The following is a 24549-nucleotide window of genomic DNA, read 5'->3' on the forward strand; positions in this document are numbered from 1 at the left end:
TGTGATGGACTGGTGACCTAGCCAGGGTGTACCCTGCCTCTTGTCCAAGGATTGCTGGGATAGGCTCCAGCTTCCCCGTGAACCTAATTAGACTGAGTGGTTGAGAAAATGCCAATAAAATTAGATTATTTGAGATGATTTATTATAAAGACATTCATTTATTCTATTTATTTTAATCGAATTTCACCGCTAACATATTAATTTAAACCATATTGTATTTCTCCTCTTGTGTCACAACTCTTTTTCTTGTCAGTAAGTTATTTTGAAGAAAAAAATGACAAAGAATGCTGCTTGGATGGTATGAGGGATGTCCCAGTCTCATACACCTGTGAAAGGCGCAGCGAGTACATTGTTGACGATGCAGCATGTGCAAAGGCCTTCCTTCACTGTTGCCTGGAGATGAAGAAATATCAGGACGAGAACAAAGGAGAAGTCCTACAACTTGCTCGCAGTAAGAAATGCATTAAAAAAAATGGGGGCAGTTGTATTCCATATTTTGATTAAATGTGAAAATGAGAAAATAAAAGCCATCTATGAAGAAAACTAATCTTTTTGATACTTTCTCAGGTGATGCTGATGACGGTTACACAGACAGAAATGAAATAGTGTCCCGTTCCAATTTTCCTGAAAGTTGGCACTGGCTTGAAGTCCTACTGGATCCGTGCCCTGACACTGATAAAAACTGGTAAAGTCAGCAGAAAAAAAATTAAAACAAAATGTCTATTATTGCTTTTAGAATTTATATAATTCTGTCCCTGAAAACTGACTTTCTTTCAGTAAAACCACACAAATTAATCAGCGTGTGCCTTTACCTGACTCTATCACCACCTGGCAGTTTACTGGCATTAGTCTGTCAAAAACTCATGGTAAGGACTTTTTATCTTCTTTAAGTGAAGAAGAAGTTTCATTTTTCATCTTTTGACAGTGATACCAGTAGTGCTGTGCATAAAGATACATATGTACAGTGCAATAAAGTTGAGACTTTCTGCGGACTTTCACAGGCCTGTCTGACTGAGGTCACAAAGAAAAAAAAGGTGTATCCTGTTAGTAAGAGCTGGATTTTTTTTCTGTGTTAATTTTTTTATTTAAGGAATCTGTGTGGCTGAGACATTACAGGTCAAAGTCTGGAAGCCATTCTTCATTGACCTCAGACTCCCATATTCAGCTGTTCGAGGAGAACAGCTGGAAATTAAAGCAATTCTCCACAACTATGATAATGCGCCTATCACTGTAAGTTGCTGCCATTTCATCTAACTGATTGTCAAGGAGACACGGTGTAACCATTATGGGAAAGTGTTATAAATAAACACTTAGCCTGTTCAAAAGTAACCAAACAACCAATATGTTTTATTGTAGTTAAAGAAGACTGAATACAACAATGCTAAGAAATATTGTAAAGTGTCCTTTTGTTTGTGCTGAACAGTCACTCCAGATTTATCTGGTGATATAATGCATGTTAAATTATCACATTTTGAGCATTTGTATTTACACAGAAACTTTTTAACTATTTTATACAGAGTAATGAGCCACTCTGAAAAAAACTGCATGTGTTTTGAAAAAAAAAGTTATGCTTTATTAAGAATGCATATCACATATGCATGTAGTAGACATACACACCCAACACAAACTCATACCCCTGCACATATTGGTTGCTGCTCTGTATGTAGCTATCCATGATTTTATTTTCTCTGTGATGATGTCTGTTGTATTTTCTTTAGGGCTTTAGACACTTGCTGTTTCTCTAAAAATGTAGTTGTTTTTTTTGTTGAAAATTTTTGTCTCTTTTCTCATCCTTTTTCTTGACTGTCTCTTTCCCTCCTGTCCAGTCAAGCAGTTATAATCAGAAATAACAAAAAATTATATAAATGATAAAATAAAGAATACAATTTAAGAATCAAAGGGAGGCTCATATCCAAAAGGATATTCAGCACAACACAGCAGCCAACAGTGTGTTGTCATGACGCTGGACAGGACACATTAAAAACATGTAGTGGCCTCATTGTCAATCTGTTTTTATCATTTCCTCTTAACTCATTTGAAGGTACGCTTGGAGCTAAAAGAAGACCCTGGTGCTTGCAGTGCTGCTTATAAGAAAGGGTGGTTCCGTCAGGAGGTCCAAGTTGGAGCAAGAACCACACGATCTGTGCCATTTATCATTATACCTATGAAGGAAGGAGATGTTAAAATTGAGGTCAAAGGAGCTGTTAAAAACTCGTACCATAATGACGGAGTTGAAAAGACTCTTCGTGTCGTGGTAAGAAAGACTGTAATTTTTTTTTTCTTTTGTAACAAAGTTGTATTCAGATTTAAACAAAAGTAGAAAACAATAGTCTAATAACTTAGTAATAAATACAAAAAATTTTTTTTCTTTTTTCTAACAAGGTTACAGTATTCTATTAAAGTTTAATGTAAATTTTTGTACCGTAATTTGCTCAAAATTCCTCCAAAATAACTTTGTAACTTTGTATTGTCTCTGGAAAACAGTTCTTGTTTTAGTTGTTTTAGTTGTTTAAGTTTTATTTTTTGGTTTTGTTTTTTTTAAGTACCTTCAGAAATCTGCCTCTGTTTTTTTCAAGGCAGCTGCCTTGTTTATTGTGAGCTTTGTGCATCCATACTATAACAAGATGATATGCTTCCTTTGATTGTTAAAATAATTTTCCATCCCTTTTTCCGCTTACAGAAGCTTAGGGTGTTTTATATATATAAATATTACTGATCTTGTTCTAGGAACTAAAATATATGCTATGCATGCATACAAGCCTTGCAAAGTCATCATGAATGCTTTCTGAAAGCCACAGTGCAATTTAAGTTTAAAGGGGTGCTATTATGGTATTCAGAGTTTTCTGAGCTTTCTACAGTGTTACAGTGTTGAATCCTCATCAGACATGTGAACGACACTGTGTTTTATCACCTAAATGCATGTTAAAGTTTGAGTTTGAGTTCCAGCACTCTCTCCGTTCGATTTCCATGGTGATGAAAAACGCGTCGTTTTAGAGAGTTTTTTTTTACTTGGAAATCCTTGTGACTTCCCGGGGGATAAGGTTCGGTGATTGGTTACCTTCTACTGGTTAACAAGGGCATGTACAAATACATCAGGCGGGTGGAAAACGTCAGATAAAGTTATTTCGAACAATGGCTGGTGAGTTTACCAAAGAGAGACATCCTGTTGCATTCGTTGCTGTGGGTTGCTGTTTTCCACTTTGTTTTCAGGGTCTGATTCAGGTTCCAACATGTAGGGCTGTATGCTATGTTTTGACATTGTATTTTGTTTTTTTTTATTGAGCTCATATTAGCCTAATCTTTCTGTTTATGAGATGTTACAATGACGGCGAAAGCAGGTGTGCTCTCCCGATGTAGTGCAGTGGTGGGAGGCGGGGCTTAATGCGGAAAAGTCTCAATCCACTCGTTTTGCCCACAAGCTGATCTGACAGCCTACGGAGAGGGTCAGTCTGAAGTAAATAAAGCAATTTGTGACAATAACTCGATCATTCCCAGCCCTTCTGGGCTCAGAAATAAAAATAAATTAGCCTGAAATGCACAAAATAGTTCCACTTTAAGTAATGTAAGAATGATCTGTTTGGTTATTGATGCTGATAAGTCACAAGCTGATTGCTAATAGCTAATGTCAGTGTGAGAAAAGAGGGAGAAAAGAAAAGTCATCCCAGTTAATTTGAATTAAGTTTCCTGTCCTGTAGAAAGCTGTGACCTCCACGTTATTGTGGAAGTCGCAATCACTCATGAACTGCCTCTATCTGGTAAACGTTACATCGAGGTAGATTCTTGTTTTATCCCGGTTTTTATACCTTTTTCTTTTGTTGGCCATTTTGTTGTCCCTCTCACAGGGTAAAGACAAATAAGTTACACAGTGTACCTTTAGAGACATTGTTTCACTACTGGTTTGTTTGTTCACATATTCTCTTTCCAGCCTCCAGGTGTGCTGGAGAAAAGGTCATTTAGTGTCACACTTGATCCTGCCAAGAAAGGTCAAAGTAAGTTTACTGTTCAAGAAGCTGCAATTGGGGGCAGTTTTATTAAAATTCTAATGGTACCAGGCACATGTAAACGCCACATTTTTAAAAGATCTAGATTTTACAAGATAAGGTACTGGTAACTACAACTAAAGTAGTCATCTAATGTAAAAACAAAACCAAAGTTTGGAAGAGCAATGATATTATTTTATCAACAATCATTCTTTTAGGATGATCCTGCATTACATTTATGTCTTTTATCACTGTTCGAATCATTGGTTTTATTAGTGTTTCTTCAGCATTCTTGGCTGTTCAACTTTGCACTGTTGTCACATCTTGTGGTCTTGTCAGATTTAGACGTTCTTCATAAAATTTTGGTCAGAAAATTTTTAGCACTGACAAAGACATATTTGAAAATGATGCTTCATAAATGCTGCATTATTAGCAAGAACATGGTAGTGCCAATGCAGAATGTTATATAAAAGCATTTTGCATGCTGCATTCACTGTATTTGTGGTTTACTCTTATCAAGGACAGTTAAAGCTGAATACTTTTTGGAATTTGATTGACTGTTCAGCACCAGATATCCCCCAAACCCACCCCACTAGAATATGCCAAAAAGAAAAAGCAGAAACAACAAAAGGGAATAGGTATGGGATTTTGTTTACGAGCATACTTTTTCCCTCTCTTTTTCCTCTTAGATGGTAAGCAGGAGGTGACTATCAAGAGTGAAATTCCAGAGTCATATATGATTCCTAACACACCGACGAACACACATGTCTCTGTGACAGGTAAGAACAAGGGACACATTTTCTAAAAATGAGAACCCCTATTATGTGATACTTACATTGCTTATACACAGTGTGATGCAGTATCACACAAATAATTTTATTTAGGAATATATTGCACTGTACCATATTATTACACTGATATTGTACATATTTATGTACATATTTATTTTATTTATATACATCTTCATTAAGTTATTTAGTTGATATTTTTAATTTTATACTGTTTCCTTTTCTTTGTTTTATAAGTACAACTGTACATGGATACTGCAACAGCTACATTTTCAGGATAATTCCTTCTATCTATTAAATCAAATAGAAAACCTAACATTTGTTTAGATTTATCTTCCAACTGAATTACATTTTAATACAAACTCATGACTAATTCACTGGTTTTCAAGTTTTACTTCTTGAAATTACCAAACATCCACATATTAACTGTAGAAACCACATAAAGGGGAGATATGAGTCTTTGTAGTAAGAGTGGAAAAACAAATCACAATCAGCATTTTAGAGCTCCTCTCTTGTTTGAGCACTTTCTTTTTTCTAAATTGTTTTTACGCAAGCATAGAGCTGTCATCCTAATAAAAAAAAGTTTCTATCACGTTATAAGGTGATAAGTTTAGAGTAAAAACTTGAAACATATCATGTATCTAAAAATTTGAACTTGGTCATTTTCGACTTTGAGGAAATTGTGTAAACATGAGATCACAAATGGCTCATTTACAGGACTTTTTTTTTTTTAAACTTTGTTTTTATTGAAAGATTTTCAAATTTTCAAACAGAAATAATACAAACATAACATAAAAGAACAGAACAACAGATGGACCGACGTATACAAACCACAATTTACAGGTTTTAGGCCACACTGTCACAGGTTACACATGTATATTTAAGTATGTATATTTTAAGTGTTTTTTTTGTTTGTTTTTTTTTTCCCCCTTTACACCTTTTTCTCCTTTTCCTTGTTTTCCCTTTCATTTAGCTTATCTTACATAGTTATTCTTTTATATTTTCAGTTTCTAATGAGTTTGCCCATTTTCTCCAAAAGCGCTCCCCTTTTTCTGAAGTATGTCTCAGTGAAAATGTCAGAGTCTCCATTGTGTGTATTTCGTTTATCACTTCTGTCCATTCCTTAGCAGTCGGTGGATCCATTTTCAGCCATTTCCGCGTAATAGCTTTTTTACTTGTAGCCAACATAAAAAGCAAAAGATATCTATCTTCTTTTCGTAGTCCAGTTGGTATATTTCCAAGGTAGAACACTGAAAAGGTCTCCTCCAGTTGCAATCCTGTAATCATCTTAATTTGTCTAATCACCTCTGTCCAATAGGGGGCAATCCTGGAACATTCCCAAAAAATTTGATAATGGCCTGCTGATGTTTGTCCACATTTTCTCCAACAATTCCCCTGTATAGAGTTTTTAGTTTGTAATTCTTTAATCCTTGGCGTAATGAAATACCTTAATATGTTCTTCCAAGTGAATTCCCTCCATAAATCAGAGCAAGAAGTGGTTGCAATATTTCTACACACGTTTAACCAGTCATCCTCAGATAGATTAATTCCAACTTCCATTTCCCATCTTTGTTTGATATACATGGTAGAGTGTTTTTTATTAGATTGTAATACTGAATATATTGATGAGATTTGTTTTTTATTAAGTTTACCTTTGCATGAATCTATAACAAGCATAATTAGAGGGTTGCTCTCTGAGCTTTTGGATTTAATATCAGCTTTAAAATGATGTCTTAATTGGAGATATCTGTAAAAGTCCTCTTTCCCTAAGTTATACCTGTCTGATAGTTGTTGAAAGGTTATCAGTCCCTTCCCTGTAACAATTTTCCAATATGCTGTAATACCTTTGCTGCACCAATATTTAAACCTGGTATCATTTCTTGCGGGTATGAATGATCCGTCATATGCCGGCCAGTGTAGGATCTTTGCTTCCTCTTCAACAGTCTTATCTTTGAGTTCTTTAAGCCATATGCTTAGTGGAGTTTTCATCCAAATAGATATTTTGGGCAAAAGTGCCTGCAACAAGTGTTTGTCTCCTAAAATTGAGGGAAGAGGAATTTGGATCTCAGCCTGATCCATTTCCTTCCATCTGGCATCATACAACGGGTCACACCATGCAATTAGAACCCTAAGTTGTGCAGCCTTATAATAACTCTGAAGACAAGGAAGGGCCCTGCCACCTTCATTTCTTGTTAACTGTAAAGTTTCAAATTTTATCCTTGGTCTGTGATTGTCCCAAATAAAATTTGAAATCATTCTGTTCCATTCAGTAAATCGCTTGAAGGGCACTTCAACTGGTAGTGCCAAAAATAGATAAAGCAGTCTGGGTAATATAATCATTTTTACCAGTTCTATTCTGTGGTGCATATTCATTGGTAGCAGTAACCATCGTTTCATATCTGCTTTTATACTGGACGTTAAGGGGCTATAGTTATGTTTATACATTTCTGTTAGATCCTTGGGTATATGGACCCCAAGATATTTAATTATGCTGTTATTCCAATTGCATTTTAGCCGCTTTTGAACTTTTCTATTTGGATTATAGTTAAATGTTAATATTTGTGTTTTATGAAGATTTAATTTGTAGCCAGAAAATGAGCTAAACGTGCGGAGTAAAGATAGTAATGATGTTAGACTTGTATCAGGTTTAGAAAGGGTCATTAAAATATCGTCTGCATGGAGACATATTTTATATTCTGTGTTGTACATGGTAACGCCTACAACATTTTTGGATTCCCTGATGGCCTGCGCCAACGGTTCAATAAACAGTACAAACAACGTCGCACTCATTGCACATCCCTGTCTGCACCCTCTTTTTAGTGAAACCGAATTTGACAAGTCTCCGTTAATTTTAATTCTTGCTGTGGGTGTGCTATACAGGGATCTTAAACACTTAACAACCTGGTTATTGAAACCGAAACGTTTTAGGACTGTGAAGTATAAACTTTATTGGTGATGTTGTGTGCCCTCATTCAATGGTGTTGTGGGAAGAGTATCCTGTTTTGCAGAGCTGCTTGCTTATATCACTGAAGAAGGTAAACTGAGCATGTGAAACAACAAAAGTTATGGTCTCATGGTGTGTGTGTGTGTGGGGATGGTTGGCCACCTCCCTAGCGCTCCCACGTTATGTTGCAGAGTGAGGGGTATTAAAGCGGGGAAGTCCCAGACTTCGGTGGAGTCTGCTGCGGGTCTATCTGATCAGGATGCCCAGCTGGTTTTGGCACTCTCTACCGGGGTTGTGGGCTCCCCAACCTATCCGTGTTACGGTAAGAGCTGGGAACTGCCTTAACCAATGTGCTTACTCTCGTGCTGCAAGGTTAATAAAACGCTGAGTTAATCATTGGGCAGAGAGTTTGTGTGTTCATTATTTGCCGACTTCCTACGATCCTGCAAAATAAATAAAAGTGTTTCATTACAGACTGAATATAAAAATTCCCATCTTACGGAATCAAACGCCTTTTCTGCATCGAGGCTAAGGAGCACAGATTCTTTGGATTTCATGTGATTTATAAGTTTAAATGCTCGGCGTATATTATCGTGTGTTTGTTTATTCTTAACAAATCCTGTTTGATCTGTATTTACTAATTCAGGAATTATATTTTCTAATCGTTTGGCTAATATTGTTGTAAATATTCTATAATCTATGTTTAGAACTGATACAGGTCTGTAGGAGCTGCATTCAGTAGCATCTTTCCCTGGTTTGAGTATTACTGTAATAAGGGCTTGATTCCAAGATATGGGTATTTCTCCGCCTTCCAGAACATAATTAAAACAATCCTTTAATATTGGTATGATCATTTGCCTAAAGCACTTGTACCATTCCGAAGGAAACCCATCTGGACCGGACACTTTGTTACCTTTAAGGTTTGAGATTGTTTTACTAATTTCTTCCTCTGTTATTTTCTGTGCAAGTCTCTTATTTTGTTCTGTGCCTATAGAAGGTAAATCTAATGAGTCTAGGAAATTTTCCATTAAGTTTTGGTCTGCCGCGGGTTGTTGAGAGTATAAGTTTGAATAGTAGGAGACAAAAGATTCTTGTATATTCTTTAGGTCATATTGTATTTCATTCGTTTGAGGGTTTTTAATTTTGTGTATAAAACGACTGGCTTCCTGTTTGCGTGTCCTCCAAGCAAGTAACCTCTTAGCTTTGGGTCCATTCTCATAGTAGTTTTGTTTGATAAATTTTGCTTTCTTAGCTACTTGGCTCTCGTACAGTTCGTTTAAAGTCCGTCTCGTTAAAGTTAACTGTTCTAAACTGTTTGCGTTGTTATATTTAAGATGTTCCTCTTCTAAAAACTTAAGCTCCTTGACCTTATCAGCAATTTGTTTCTCTTTATCTTTTTTTTTAATAGATGGCCACATTATCAGTTTACCTCTGAGGACTGCTTTAGCACCATCCCACAATACACTTGGAGAAGTGTTTTCCTTAATTATTATAATACATGTAATCTTCAAAAGCCTCTTGAGTATATTTCTGGAATTCTTCATTGTTAAGGTAGCTCGTATTCAGCCTCCAAACTCTTTCTTTTTGTTCAGTATCTAAATGTATTGTTAAGTAAACCCCCGCGTGGTCAGATATATCCCGAACACCCATATGACAATCAATAATCCTATGTCTGTCATAATTAGGCATGAAAAAATAATCTATTCTGGAAAACATTGAATGAGAGTGGGAAAAAAAAGTAAAACTTTTTTCACCTGGATGTAAGTCTCTCCATATATCTATCATGCCTAACTCTTTCAATAATTTTTTAGCAATTTGTACTTCTGGTTGTATCTTTTTTGTTTTAGATGAGACATCCAATGAAGGATTTAAGTGCAAATTCCAGTCTCCACCACATATCACTACCCCGGACATCTCATTGCATAATAAATCAAAAATCTTCCTAATGAATTTTTTATCGCTTCTGGGAGGTCGATAAACATTTAGTAAGGTAACCTTCTTGTGATCAATAAAACCTTTCACTAACACATATCGGCCTTACTCATCGGCCACCTGTGAGCTGAACTGAAAATTAACCCTGTTTGAAATAAGAATTGAAACTCCTCTTGCACAACCCCCTTTAAATGAAGAAAAGTATGAGTATTTAAACCATTTTTTAAGTTTTTCATGTTCGATATCTGACAAATGAGTTTCTTGCCAGAATATGACATCTTGTTTTTCACGTTTCATCTTAGCTATAACTTTACTCCTTTTAACAGGGCTGTGCAATCCATTTACATTAAGGGTAATGAAATTATATTTCTCTCTAGTCATTTCCTTTTTCCCAATAAACTGAATTATTACAGCAGATAAAACAACTTATATAGATAAGATATGAGTCAAAAAATGTAGGTCCATCTAAAATAGAACATGTTGAACAAATAACAAAATGGAACAAAAACAAAGAGGACTTCCAAAGATTAAGTGTACTATTCACTTCTACAATGAGAGGGGAGTCCTGAAAAGACCAGTGAGCCCCCCTCAATACGGGCCATAACCTCTGACTTGAGTATATCAGAGCAGCTCGCATAAGAAGTAGAACAGGCAAGCGTTTCCCAGTAGCAGGGTCAAAAGTTTACAAACATCTGAGGATTTGCAAAAACAAAATATATCTCACCGGTGATCAGAAAGGAGTAAATGTCAGGTTGTATGGTCATCGTTGTGTCGGAATTCCTTTAACTTTTCCTGAATGCGCTTAATCCTCTCTCGGTTGCGACGCGAGGTGCCAGCGTTTTGCCACGCAGATTGTGCCATCCTCCAAGCAGCAGGCTCTTTGGGCTTTGTTACTTGAGTGAAAGTTCCAGCATCAATCACTCCTTTCCTCTGTAGGTCAGCTGCGGCGTCCTGCGCGTTGCTGTACATCACTGGGCCGGTTTGGAGGTGAACACAGAGTCGTGAGGGGTGAAGCGTCTGGAAACGCACGCCTTTTTCTTTCAGCGTTTTTCTGATGGGGGCATATGCTCTTCTCTTGGCCAGTATATCGGTAGTGTAGTCTTGTTCAAAGAAGACACGTCTCCCATTGTACTGGATTTGTTTCTTCTTCCACGCGGTTTGGAGCACGAGCTCTTTAGTCTTAAACTCCAGAAAGCAGAGAACTATAGACCTTGGGTTGGCTTCTTGAGGAGGTTTAGCAGCGAGTGAACGATGGCATCTTTGTATTCCAAGTGGGTGGTCGGGGAGATCCAGTTCAGCTTTAATAAAACCTTCCACAAATCCCAACATGTCATCTTTTTTGGCACCTTCTTCTACGCCGTGTATTCGAATGTTATTTCGGCGTGAGCGTGCCTCTAGATCTGCCAGCCTCTCTTGAAGATGTTCATTGAGTTCAAGTGTGTGGGATAATACATCTCTTGCATCCGCGCTGAAAGCCTCCATTTCAGCAACTCTGCCTTCAGTTTCATCCATCTTATTTGTCACTTCCTTCATGTCCATCTCGATAACACCCAGCCTGTTATTAATTTCTCCTCTGAAGTCACTAAGCTCTTTCTTAAGTTGCCCCGTTGCTTCTGATAGCTCTTTGGCGATGTCCGTGTGTACTTTTTGTATTTCGGCAATGATGCTAACCCTCATAGCCTCCATGTTATCATCATCGGTTAGCTTGCTAGCGTCCGTGTTGCTATCCTCACTTTCACTCGGCGATAAAGTGTCTTCTTCGGGTTGTACTTGTGTCTTTCCTCGTTTCTTTCTTCTGTTATTTCCTCCTGGCATATTTTCCATCTACGTTTGTCTCTGAAATGTTGTGAAGTTTACAGGGGGAGCCAGACCCACTGGGAGCTGTTGGTTTATGCGACCGCTCGCCTTTCCGCCATTTTGAAAGTCCCCTCATTTACAGGACTTGATAGAGTTTTTCTTCATACTTGGGTTGAGACATTGTGAAATTTTGCTGCTTTGGAACACTTTGGATGGCATTATAATAAGTATACATACTTTAAGGACAGTTTTAAAAGGCATGGGTCTGTACAGAAGAAAGAATGAGTCCGGGTCCAATCCCCATGACGTGGCATAATTTCTGATTGAATATTGAACAGCACGAGAATCACTATGAATACAAACTACATCATCTTAGCTGCATTCAAGTGACATCCATCCATCCCTCTTCTACCGCTTATCCGGGGTCGCGTCGCGGGGGCAGCAGCCTAAACAGGGAAGCCCAGACTTCCCTCTCCCCAGCCACATTTACCAACTCTGCAGAGGGGATCCCAAGGCGTTCCGAGGCCAGCCGAGAGATATAATCCCTCCAGCTTTCAAGTGGTTGTGCATTTTTACAATAAACGTAAACTTATCACATTACATAACATGATATGTTTCAAAAATTTTACAATAAACTATCACATTATAACTTGATACGTTTCACGTTTTTACAATAAACTTTTTTTTATTAGGATGACAGCTCTACGCTTCCGTAGTTATTCACCAATATGTCACAGTCAGAGACCGGGGTGGAGGGGTGGACCCAAAAGCAGAACGCACAGATGGAGAGGTAAATGAAGTATTTATTTAGTAACCAGTTCCTGTTGGTCTGGTCCAGGGCCAGGGATGAACTTCTCAGATAACTGGAGTTCTGGTGAGAGTGGAGGTTACCAGGGTGTGATCGCTGGTTGTGGTGGGTGGTCCTGGTTTGAGGCAGGGCGAGCAGGCAGGCACAAGAGGTTGGTGAAGTTTGGCTGAGGAGGCAAAGAAAAACAAAAATGAAATCTTGAGCTATGAGTCAAATGATAAGCACTAGAACTGGCCTGATTACCACGCAGTAAAGAGAGACAATCTGGCGAAGACTGGAGCTCCAGCTTGTCCTTAAATAGCAGGCTGTCCTAGCAGGATAATCAACCCGGAACATGGGCTCCAGGTGGTCGCAATTGAAGCTCCAGACTGCGCCCCGAGTTCCCCATGGCAACCTACACAAACTCAAATAGTAAACCATGACACAATAATATCAAATAAAAATAAAAACATTCACTCAATGTTTTATTCAGATATTTTTCAGTATGATGAAGAACATAAAATATATAAAAAATTTGAAAAATGGCAAAAGAAACTAAACAGATAGGTAGACACTCACTTTATTAATACATAGACAAATTACATATATACTATATACTAAACTATATATTTTTACTAATGTAAAGTTAGGTGTATCTTGCACTTGTGATCTGGGTGGGAGAGCAATAGCCACTGATGACTTTTCAAAAATGAAGATGATATGTCTGCATCGGAGCACACATAACAGCAGAAACTCTCTTTCAAGATCATATTTCAGCCTCAAACTGGGAAACATTGTCAGTATGATCACTGACATTCTTTATAATATGGATTTTAAGGACATAATCACAGCTTTCTGTGCAGAGAGACCAGAAGAAAGTGCTTCTAAAAAGGACAGTACAGTGTTTAGTGAAAGGTTTTCACATGTTGTGGCTGTAGTGTCTGAAAAGTAAAGTTGATAAGCTACTTTTTGTTAAGGAAGCTTCACAAGGTTGTTTGATCTGTTGTTGCTGTTATTTATTCATTCATTATAATATTCAATGTTGTTCTTTATGGTCATGTTATTAATGTCTATACAACTAAATAAAGAAAACCTCAGTGTAAACCTGGATATTATTTCCTGTAATGAGACTTGGTACATTTGGGGGACCGGACAGGGCCTACAGAAATTCTTAGCTCAGGGGCCCAACAGTCGGTAAAGGCGGCCCTATATGTACTCTACAACTAGGTCTAATTTATCCAGTGGGGATTATCATATACTACTTTCTTGTTTTTCTTTCCCTCTTCCTCCTTTCCCCTCTTTCTTTTCCAGATTCCTGATGAAAAACCTAGCTTTATAATTGCTTAAATCTTGTGTTTTGCCAGTTGCAGAACAGACTAACCTGATTGGCTGGCTGCTGTTTTTTGTTTCAACTGTCTACAAAGGTCATGTTGACTTTTATCTGTTCTGTGTTCACACAGGAATAGAGCAGATGAGTTCATTTTTTGAGAGCAGCATCAGTGGGGAGTCTATGGGCTCTCTAATCAAAGAGCCCACTGGCTGTGGAGAGCAAAACATGATTGGGATGACCTTGCCCGTTATTGCTACTACATATTTGGACAAAACCAACATGTGGGAAGATGTGGGCTTTGAGAAGCGCAACAAAGCTCTAGGACATATAAAATCTGGTAAGGTGGTATGTGTTAATTAGTTGAGTTATTAGTAATTGTTTGCTTTTACAATAAGGCATTATTAGCTAAAAAGAATGTATTGCACAACATACTTTTCTGAACTACACCTTTATTATTTTTATGAAAGTGTTGAACTGCTGCAGGAAAATGTATTGGTATTTGGTTTTATCCAGGTTATGAGAAAGAACTCAAGTATCGTAAAAATGATGGATCCTTTGCTATGTTTCCAATGAGGAAGTCCACCACCTGGTGAGGAACTCAAAAACTCAGTCTTTTACTGAAATATTTGCATATTTTCCTTCTTTATTGTGAGAAAAAGATAAGCTATTGAGTGCAATATTTCACTGTCTGTACAAGTAGAACAACACTTGGAAGGAGTGTTCCAACTACCTTTTCCCCCCCAACTTAAGTGTCCTTTTCTGTATAATTCATTCAACTTGAAGGCTGACTGCATATGTTGCCAAGGTGTTCACAATGTCCGATAAACTTGTGGTGATTGATTCAAATGTGATCTGCGGCGCCATCAAGTTTCTCATTCTGAACACACAGCAACCTGATGGAATGTTTGTGGAGATTGGAAGTGTGTATGAGAAATCCATGATTGTAAGTAAAGTAGTTTCCATAACTCTATTAAAATCATTTTTAAAATGACAGAAAATATGGATATTTATGTGACTGTGTTTGTTTGTTTGTATGCATAGGGTGATGTAGGCGGTGTAGATTCAGATGCTTCAATGACAGCATTCTGCCTGATTGCAATGCAGGAGTCACGAACACTATGTTCTCCAAAAGTTAATGTAAGCAGACAAACTAAACAGCGTATTCTTTGCAACCTTTTTTATCTTGATGCATTTCTCTTTTCTCAGTTTACTACTAATATTGTTTGGGTTGGACTAAAGCTATTGATGAATATGAACTGAAATCATTGTTGTATCTTTATAGTATTTAACATTATATGAATGTATTTTTAGTAAGTGAGTATTTTAATAAGCAGTCTTTACCTTTTACAGAGTCTGCCAAATAGTATACAAAAAGCAGTTGCGTATCTTAAGAGGCGACTTCCCAGGCTCACCAATCCCTATGCAGTTACAATGACATCATACGCCCTGGCAAATGAAAACGAATTGAACAAGCAAATCCTCTTCAGGCATGCTTCCCCAGGTTTGTAATTAACTGCTGGTTATGATGGTTAGTACTTTTACAAGAGCAATTAGGTTGGAGGTTTGGACCTCAGCTGGAGCCTTTCTGTTTGTACATTCTCTCCCTTCCATGCATGGTTGTCTGACTTCCTCCCACAGTTCAAATAACATGCATTTTGATTTTAAAGGTAATTCTAGATTTGTTTGTTTCTGTGTTTGCCCTCCCTGTGGTGGAGTTGTGATTCAACCTCCAACCCTTAACTTCATTATATTAAATGTGCAATGGATTTTTTTCAATTTCAGGGGTTAAAAATTAAGTTTGTCTCAAGCGAGGTATGTGGGGAAAAAAAAAACAGAAAACAATAATAAATGAAGAAAAGTTTCTTGTCTGCAGATCAATCTCACTGGCCAGTACCTAAGGGAAATATTTACACACTGGAGGCCACAGCTTATGCTCTTCTTGCACTTGTCAAGGCTCAGGTCAGCAATCTCATTTTCCATTCAGTCTTATTAATCCTCCAGGTTTATGAAAGCGCTGTTCACAGACTTTTAGAAAAAGCACCAACGTAAAAAAAAAAAAAAAGAAACATTAGTATGTCCATTTAATTAAAATATAAGTCTGTCAATAATAAGTTGAAATTGAAAATAAAACGCACACAAACTACATTCAGTAAAATAATTGAAAAATGTTTACGTGCTGTTGTCATAGGACTTTGAACATGCCAAAAATGTTGTGAGATGGCTCAGTAAACAGCAGAAGGCGGGTGGAGGATACGGATCAACTCAAGTAATGTAACTCTCTACTTAGGAATGCTACTATGTGTTTTTTATTCAAAGCTTTTACAATTGTTTCCTAATTTATCTAATTATTTACTTTTTTACAGGAAATATGTAGTTGATGCTTTGATTCCATTTTTATTTTCAGGCTACAATAATGGTGTACCAGGCTGTAGCAGAGTACTGGACCAATGCAAAAGAACCAGCGTACAATCTGGATGTAAACATATTGCTACCTGGCAGGTCTCTGGCAAACAAGTACAGAATTAACAGGAAAAATCACTATCAAACAAGATCATCCAAGGTGAGAACATTTATAAACAACAGTACCGCATGAAAAGTTACATCAGTGAACTGTAACATTCCTAAGCAAAAGAAAACAACCCTGTTACGGTTTACATCTTTCACTACCACATGCTAAAATCTGGCTTTTTGCTTTAAATATAAATCTTTAAATGAGTTTGCAGCTATTTATCATCTTTAGGTCTGGTCAGCACAGTTTAAAGAAAGTAAGAGGCATCGAGCACTCAAACGCTGTGCAGTTAACACTGAATTTCTCTGACATTACCAATGCTATTATAAAATGCCAGACTTGGTTCAATACCTCAATGGTTATCTATTTGTATCATTAATTTTTCAAAAACTTTAAATACAGACATGCATGCTATGCTGTCCCTCCTTCTTCTTTAAGAAGACACCAAAGGTTTGACATGTTTTTAACTTTTTCTACTGTTTTAAATCTGAACAGTTTGAAGGTATAAACAAGGATATACAAGTGAGTGCTAATGGAACAGGAGAAGCTGTTTTCAGGGTAAGTAAAATGATGCAGTTTGGTTTAAAAATTGGCTGACATTGGCAGTTAAAGGTTTAAAACCTGGAGCTGCATATGTAGTTAAGGGAAATATGGTCATGAATTATATAAAACCATTAGATGATCTCAAATTACACTTGATTATTGGCAGGATCACAGGAAAGTTGGCACGAAAAGCTTCCTTCCGTGTTAATCAGTAATGCCATGTTTAGACATTACTTGTTGATGACATGTACCAACCTGAGCTTGGGTTGTTGATAAGTTGCAAAGAAAGCAAATTGTGATTCAAAATGGAAAAAGTATGCTCTATGTGTACAAAATAATAAGACAAGTAAAAGAACAATCAATACAGGCACTGAAAAATTAACTAAAGATCTTTAATTGGATTAATTGATACGTGGATTATGTTGATAAATCCTACCATACTTTTATAACAGTAATAATTAACCTTTATGATAAATACTGTCCTCTTGTGACAAAATTAATAAACAAAAACACAGCTGAAACGCTAATGGACACAATGTTCTTAAAATATACTGATGAGAAAGAGACTTTAGATAAAGGTTTCAAAAGTAAACCATTATATCAAAGGTTTACTTTAGATACTTTAGAAACAAGCCAGTTTCTTTACTTCCTCAGTTCTCTAAAATATTAGAAATAATAATTCTATCAGATTGGACTACTTCATACCTAACTAGAAAAGCACTTAGGAGTGCATACCTCCGCCAAGGCCTGTAAAAAGGCCTGTTCTCCCTTTTCACATTTCCAACAAACAAACAGATGAATAAAACCTTGGCGGAGGAAAATTATTTTACATTATCAACAATGTGGCTGCAGGAAAAACCAAACCATCACATTATCCCTCATAGAGTTTGTGGAAGAGTGAAATGCTCCAATTAGAAAAAAAAAAAAAAAAAAAAAAGACACAATACACTACTGGGATATCTGTGGAATTAAAAAACCTGTTGATTCATTAGATCATGAATTATTGATAAAGAAATATATTGGGTTAAAGGAGTGGCCCCCAGCTGACGTGGTAGCTATCTAAATGACAGAGGACAGTATGTTAAAATAAATCAAATTAAATAAAAATAAATTAAAATAAAGTTCGGAGTTCCACAAGGTTCAGTCTTGGGATTATTATTATTTATTTTGACCAGTTTGTTAAAAACTATTTTGTTTGCAGATGGTACCACTTTGTAACTACAATTTGGAGGCGCTATTGGTGACTGTTGGATATGAACCTAATAAACTAAAGACTTGGTTAAGTGTAAATAAAGCAACATTAAATTTTAATAAAAACTAAAAATACAATGTTTGGGAAAAGACCAATCAACACAAGAATCTTGTGATAACTAAAATACAACTTGAGAGTGTCAGAAATAAAAAATCTTGGTTATTGATAGGTGAGAAACTAAGTTGGAGGAAACATATACACTGCATTAACTCAAAAAATTACGTACAAAAATGTATGTTTATCATAAAGTGAAATATTTTTCAAATGAGTCGTCATTGTTTATTTTTTATTGTTCCTTCATAATGCCATACATGACTTGTTATGTTGAAATGTGGGGAAAAACATACAAGTCAACAATAAATTGTTTATTTTATATATAAATTATATTTTTCTCCTTTAAAAAAAACCATAAGAATATTAACACACTAAACCTATAAAAAACCAAATAATTCATTATTTGTTAAATTATATATTAAATAATTATATAAGGAGGAAGTGTGGATGCGTGTGGGTGTGGGTGGGGGTAGGTGGGTGGGTGCATGTGTGCGTGTGTGTGTGTGTGTGTGTGTGTGTGTGCACATGTGTGTGCGTGTGTGTGTGTGTGTGTGCACATGTGTGTGCGTGTGTGTGTGTGTGTGTGTGTTTGTGTGCGTGGGTGCATGGAGGGTCTTGGTGCTCGGGGAGCGCTGCTGGTGCACTGGGGTGCGGCCTGGCTGCCGCTCGGTGGCGGTCTGGGGATCCCGGCCCTCCGTCGGTGTGGGCTGGGCCCTCTGCCTGCGGGGGTGGGGGGTTGCTTCTGGGTTCTTGGGGCCGTGGGGCCCGCGCTCTGTCTGCCCTGGGTGGCCGGTGCCCGGCGGGGCCGGTCCTCGCTGGTCCGGGCCTGCTGGGGCCTGTTCCCCCTGACTGCGGGGGACTCTGGCTGGGACCCCCCTCTGCCTCCTCCTGGGTCGGTGCATGGCTGGCTCCGGGGTGGGGCGGTTGGGGTCTGCGCCTGGGGATGGCTGCCGATGGCCCTGGTCTCGGGGGTACTCCTGGCGTGCCTCTTGCCTTTGTGTGGGAAGGGTCACACTGGCATGATCACCTTTTCCGGAACACGTTCCACTCTGCATGTTCTGCATGTGACACAGTCACCGAGTCGTCACGCAGTTTTATTCACTAACAGCAGCTAGTTTTCTCATTTCTGTTTGTTTCTCATTTATATTTAACTTTTTAGATTCATAGTTTAGTTACTATGATCTAAAGTTGGCTTGTATGTGTATGTATATGTGTTAATACTGGCAAGTGCGTATATGTTTGTACGTATGTATGTGTGTGTATGTGTGTGCATAGAGGTGTGTGTGTATATGTATGTATGTGTATATGTATATGTGTACATATGTATATATATGTGTATATATATATATATATTATGTGTGTATACGTGTGTGTATATGTATGTGTATGTATGCGTGTGTATGTGTGTGTATATGTATGTGTGTGCCTGTATGTGTGTATGTATACATCTGTAGGTTGTTTTCTTTCTTTTTGTTTTTGGGTTATTTTTTAGTTGTTGTTTTTTTCTCTCCCTTTTCTCTCCCTTTATCTCTTTCCCTTTTCTTATGAGGTGTTTCTTCTCCTTTCTCTTTCTGTCTTTTGTCTGTCCTCTCTGGTCCAGCAGTACAAACTCTACAATTCAAACAACAATACAAAATAAACATAGAAATAAAATAAAAATTCAGAAAGTCAAGGGGATCATTATATCTATAAAGCTTCCCTTGGCAGAGAAAATTTGCTCAGCAGAACACAGCATCCAGACCATCATTCTGCTTGCCTAAATGCTGGACAAGACAAAAAAAAAAAAAATTAAAATTAAAAAAAAAAAAAAAATTATATATTAAAAGTTAACGATCTGTTAAAATTCAAGATTCTTCAAATTTTGTACGAAGTTAAAAAAATGATCAACTGCCTAACAGTATCCAAAAGCTTTTCCAGTTTGAGGGAGAGTAAATTCAACCTGAGAGAAACATACATGTTAAAAAAAAAAACAGCTTTGAGAACAAATGCAATATTGTATTTCCACAAGAGGAGTTTGATCCTAGAACAGCTTCAGGAGAGGATATAAAAACAGAAGATAAACAAAAGATAAAATATTTATGGATTAAACGATATGAGGCTAATAATGATATTTGTTGAAAGTAATGTATATTGTATGTTATGATCTATTGTGTGTACCATTGTGTATTTTGTAAGCGAAAGGATATAATGTTTAAAATTAGTTAAGAGATGTTGTGAAAGTAAAATTACTTTAAGTTGTTTTTGATAAAAGGATTTAGGACCAGATAAGTGCTCAACTTCTTCCCAAATTCTATTTGAACTTCGAAAGCTTGCTTTTTTTGTTTATTGTAACAAATATTCACTTTATTTTAATTTATTTGCAGTTTGAAATAAAGAGGAAAAACTCTGAAAGCAAAATTAAAGAGTAAACACAACTCCTGCATATTATTTAGCCTTTGCTAGTGTCAACAGAAATGTCATCGTAATCAAATTGAGAAGATATAATTGAGATATTTAAAAAGCACAGTCTATTAAAGTTAGAATATGTGTGCAGCTGTTATTTTCTGAGGGAGGTTGCTCCTCAATTTAACTCAATTTAGTTCATATCTTTAAAAATGGCCCTGCGATGGACTGGCGAGCTGTCCAGGGTGTACCCTGCCTGTCGCCCAAAGCCAGCTGGGATAGGCTCCAGCTTCCCCGCGACCCTGAATTGGATTAAGCGGTTCAGAAAATGAATGAATGAATGAATCTTTAAAACTGCGCATTTGTGATTGTAAAAGGGTTTTTCACACTGAAGCCTTGAGAATTTTGACAGATGCCTTTTTGTCTTGCTAGATGGTGTCACTCTATTATGCTATGCCTACCAAACAGGATGCAGGTTGTGAGATGTTTGACCTGAATGTGGAGCTTATCCCAGGTAAACTTGCCCCATATGTTCTTTTTGGTTTATATACTCATACTTATTTAGTTTTTCTTCTCTGCAGAAAAAATGGAACAAAATGAAAAAATATACAAGCTGAAGATGGAGTTTCTGTAAGTACCATCACCAACTAATATAGGTGTACATGTAATAATGCTTAGTCACTAAGCCCTTTAAGGTCATTACTCGGCAATAACAGACTGCAAGAAAACAAATGAAACCCAGCTAAGACCTTCAAAACAAGGGCCGCAAAAATAATTATGTATTTTTGTTCTTGTGACCTTGGTTTGGGAGTTTTTGTGGCTTGTTCTCAACACAAGCTGAGCACAACTTTTTCTCTGTCCGGGAACAATTCTGTGATTGGTTAGAAATGTTTGAGTGGGTGTGGTTAATCAAGGCTCTAGAGCAGTGTTCCTCATTGCATGCGGCTTCCTGACTCTTGACTTGCAGCTCGTGAAGCAGCCACTGGCTTTCTAAAAATGCTATCTAAACAAGTCATAATGATCATCAACAGTGCAGTTCTCTCCACAAACAAGAGCTGCAGGCTGCTTGCTAAAACTTTTCTGTTGTGACGGCCCTAACTGACCCTATCAGAGTTGCCAGTTTTGGCTAATTTCAGCTGCGCCGGACTCACCCAAAGAGCTGCTTCGTCGGTAGCTCTGTATATATTTATATATATTGAAAAAGAAACACCCACATTCCGAGGCATTGTTGTATTTTCACCATATACTGCTGCATAAGAATGCCATTACTCCGTGCAATTTTAAGAATGACAATTTCTTGTCAAAAAGCTGAATGTTAGTGATTTGGTGACGTAGCAGGATACGTAGCATGGGAACACTTTTTTTAAGGGAGTGGTGGCTCTCCTCCTGTCTTTGTATATTAAGTGCGGCTCAATATACAATATACTGTGCACATGACATATCTCACGTCTGTTTGAACAACTTTGTTTTTTTCTCTGTACGCCAATCCACTTAATCTGAGTTTCCACCTTACTGAAGCTGTCACCAAGAAAAGACGTGGGTCTTAACCTGCAATAGTTTGTACAGCATTTTCAATACTATAAATACTGGTGACTGATTGTTACAAGGCTACAATTTCAATTTACAGTTTTATTTCAGAAAAGAAAGATCGAAATGTTTTGTCATGGCAATAATAAAAAGTATAAAACCAATGTTTGTTCCCAGTAGAACATAAACAACATATCACCTGCTGTTTATGTCAGAAGTAGATGTATGAATGTGTGACTGTTATACTGAGTTTGCGTTCACACACCATCCTGTCCATTCGTCAGCTTTGATATATCAGTACTCTGCTTTGGTGTTCTCATCAATCAGTCAGACATGGAGTCAGTAAATAATGTTTTAGAATAAAAATGTGAAAAATTTTACAATCCAAAGTTTTAAAGGTAATTTTGTCAAGAATCTGCTTTTTAGCAGCACTTATAGGCACCCGACCTTTCAGTTATGCCCCTGTACAAATTTACTAATTATTGACTATATAATCCACAATTTGCACAATATAATCATAATTTTGTCTAGAAAAGACAAATTAATAAGTATAAGAATTGAATTTTCATTTTGTGTCACAGCACAAAATAATTTAATTTCTAATCTTTTTTTATTTGACTTTTGCGATACTTTTGATCTATTTTTACTTTGTTTGTATTGGATTATATAAAAAATTAACCAAATTGTTAAATCTGTGTCCGTACTGCTTAAAATTACGCATCAAATATGTGTGAACTTTTAACAGGCCTTTTAATTTTATTAGATTTTATTTAGATCATTCAGATTTTGTTTTATCTTTCATTTTTGTTTCTGTGCAGGTATAAGAGCAAGGACAGCAATGGATCAATGATAATCTTGGATGTTGGTTTACCGACTGGCTACACTTATAACCCGATGGACTTGCAAGCAGTAAGAGCTGCACAATTACATATAACCTGTATAAATTACAGGTTCACTCTGTTTCCAAATCAAACCTTGTTGTACTAAACAATACTTTTAAACTCTTGTAGTTGTCTTCAGGAAAATACCCGATTATTTCAAAGTATGAGAAAGACACCTTTCTCTCAGACAAAAGTTCTCTAATGATTTATCTGGATTCGGTAAGCATTTCACCACAGCTTCCTTTCTTACATTCAAACGCATATCTGATGCCCCAAACCGAGACTGTTTTATGCTTGTTACATACTCCACAAAAAGCAAGAACTGAGTTCTTGCTCTCAAGGCTGCAAGAACAAGAAAAAAGTCTTTGTCGTCAGGTCCATACATACTCCACAAGAAGCACGTCTGCAGCGGGGAGGGATCACTGCGGGGGGCGATGTCTGCTTTTATGTGCAATGAACCCGGCTGTTACCTCCATCAAGGAGGTGTTGTTTTCCCCGGCGTCTTTGTGTTCAAGATAACTCAACAGGTTACGGGTGTATTTTTCAAAAAATGTCAAGAGTGTAAATGTAAAAATGAAGTACTGATTAAATTTTGGTGGTGATCCGGATCACCGTTTGGATCCAGGAATTTTTTAAAAGGATTCTTTAACATTGTGCTTTGCAGAGGTTTCCACTCTCTGAGTGCTTTTCTAGTTTCATATATAACGAGCAACTTCGTCTGTGTCAGGGCGGGTTGTGCACGCGGCTGGGTGTGTTTTATTGCCACATGCAAAAATCTTTGTACTTTCTCACCACCTCGATCAGCTGTTTTATCAAAACAATCTGTTTTACCTGCAATAGCAAAAACGCGGAAGCAGCAACTCTGCTTCATGCTTTTTCCGTGTTAAGCACGCCCACCTCAAATGTCCGACCAATCACACAATACTTCTTGGAGCCCCGCAAGAAAAAAAGTTCTGCAGCCCAGTGTGTTGAGAACTGTCTTCAAACGTATCCGCGAGAACAAATCATTTTCTTCTTGGGGCCTTGAGAACAAGAAAAAAATTTCTTGCTTCTCGTGGAGTATGTAGCAGGCTTTAGAGATTACGGGAACGTTGATCTTGCAGGCATCTCTCACAAAATAATTCCCATTTCTGTCATTGTCCTGCTCCACAGGTCTCTAACACACGACGAGACGAAATCTCTTTCAGGATCAAACAGGACATGAAAGTAGGCGTCTTGCAACCAGCTGCTGTGTCCATTTATGAATATTACAACAGTAAGTCTTTCAGTGTAGTTCATTTGGTGTGAAAACGTATGCAGCTTCAGAAAAAAATAAACAAATGAAAGTTTCTGCTTCTTCCAAAGAAAAGAGCATTTTAGAATAAATGTAACATTTTCAATAAGCCCCCCCCCCCCCCCCCCCCCACGCTCCTCCTTTTTTTTGAAAACACAGAATGTATTTTAAGATGTTTGATGTCAGAAGTGTGTTATGATTATGTGGCTTGGCATTATAAAAATAAATGAATAAACCCTACCTTTCTGTGTTACAGGGAAGCCTTGTGTGAAATATTATCGCCCAGAAAGAATAAAAGGAGAGATCCTGAGGCTTTGCACAAGCGATGAATGTATATGTGCGGAAGGTAACATACACTAATTACTTAAGGAATGTTCTAGATGTGAATAAGGAATCTGTCATGAAAACATATATTGCATTTAGTCAAACTGCTCAGGTTTGATGTTCAGTGTATCGGTGGAAGTCAAAGCCAAAATATTTAATTTGACAGCCATGATGTCTGAAGACTCACAAGCAGCATTTGCATCAGCAAGACCTGAGTTTGCTAGGTACTTAGGAATATGCCTTGCC

At 37.2% G+C, this 24549-nt stretch overlaps 1 protein-coding gene across 1 annotated transcript in view; it reads left to right on the forward strand.

Moving 5' to 3' along the window:
• LOC306773049 (complement C3-like) overlaps window positions 1-24549 on the forward strand; it is a gene marked incomplete at both ends in the record, with an annotated part of 45839 nt that overhangs the window by 15198 nt on the left and 6092 nt on the right. The window contains 17 exons of the mRNA XM_079262752.1: window positions 254-451; window positions 568-685; window positions 778-866; window positions 1091-1230; window positions 2042-2254; window positions 3926-3989; window positions 4670-4759; window positions 13689-13895; window positions 14072-14147; window positions 14342-14501; window positions 14600-14695; window positions 14909-15059; window positions 15432-15517; window positions 15747-15824; window positions 15963-16072; window positions 22644-22734; window positions 23859-23961. Coding sequence (XP_079118878.1) covers window positions 254-451; window positions 568-685; window positions 778-866; window positions 1091-1230; window positions 2042-2254; window positions 3926-3989; window positions 4670-4759; window positions 13689-13895; window positions 14072-14147; window positions 14342-14501; window positions 14600-14695; window positions 14909-15059; window positions 15432-15517; window positions 15747-15824; window positions 15963-16072; window positions 22644-22734; window positions 23859-23961 — 2070 coding nt within the window. The remainder of the gene's footprint in view (window positions 1-253; window positions 452-567; window positions 686-777; window positions 867-1090; window positions 1231-2041; window positions 2255-3925; window positions 3990-4669; window positions 4760-13688; window positions 13896-14071; window positions 14148-14341; window positions 14502-14599; window positions 14696-14908; window positions 15060-15431; window positions 15518-15746; window positions 15825-15962; window positions 16073-22643; window positions 22735-23858; window positions 23962-24549) is intronic.

Source organism: Telmatherina bonti (assembly GCF_933228915.1).
Source record: "Telmatherina bonti genome assembly, chromosome: 3".
Classification (NCBI taxonomy): Eukaryota; Metazoa; Chordata; class Actinopteri; order Atheriniformes; family Telmatherinidae; genus Telmatherina; species Telmatherina bonti.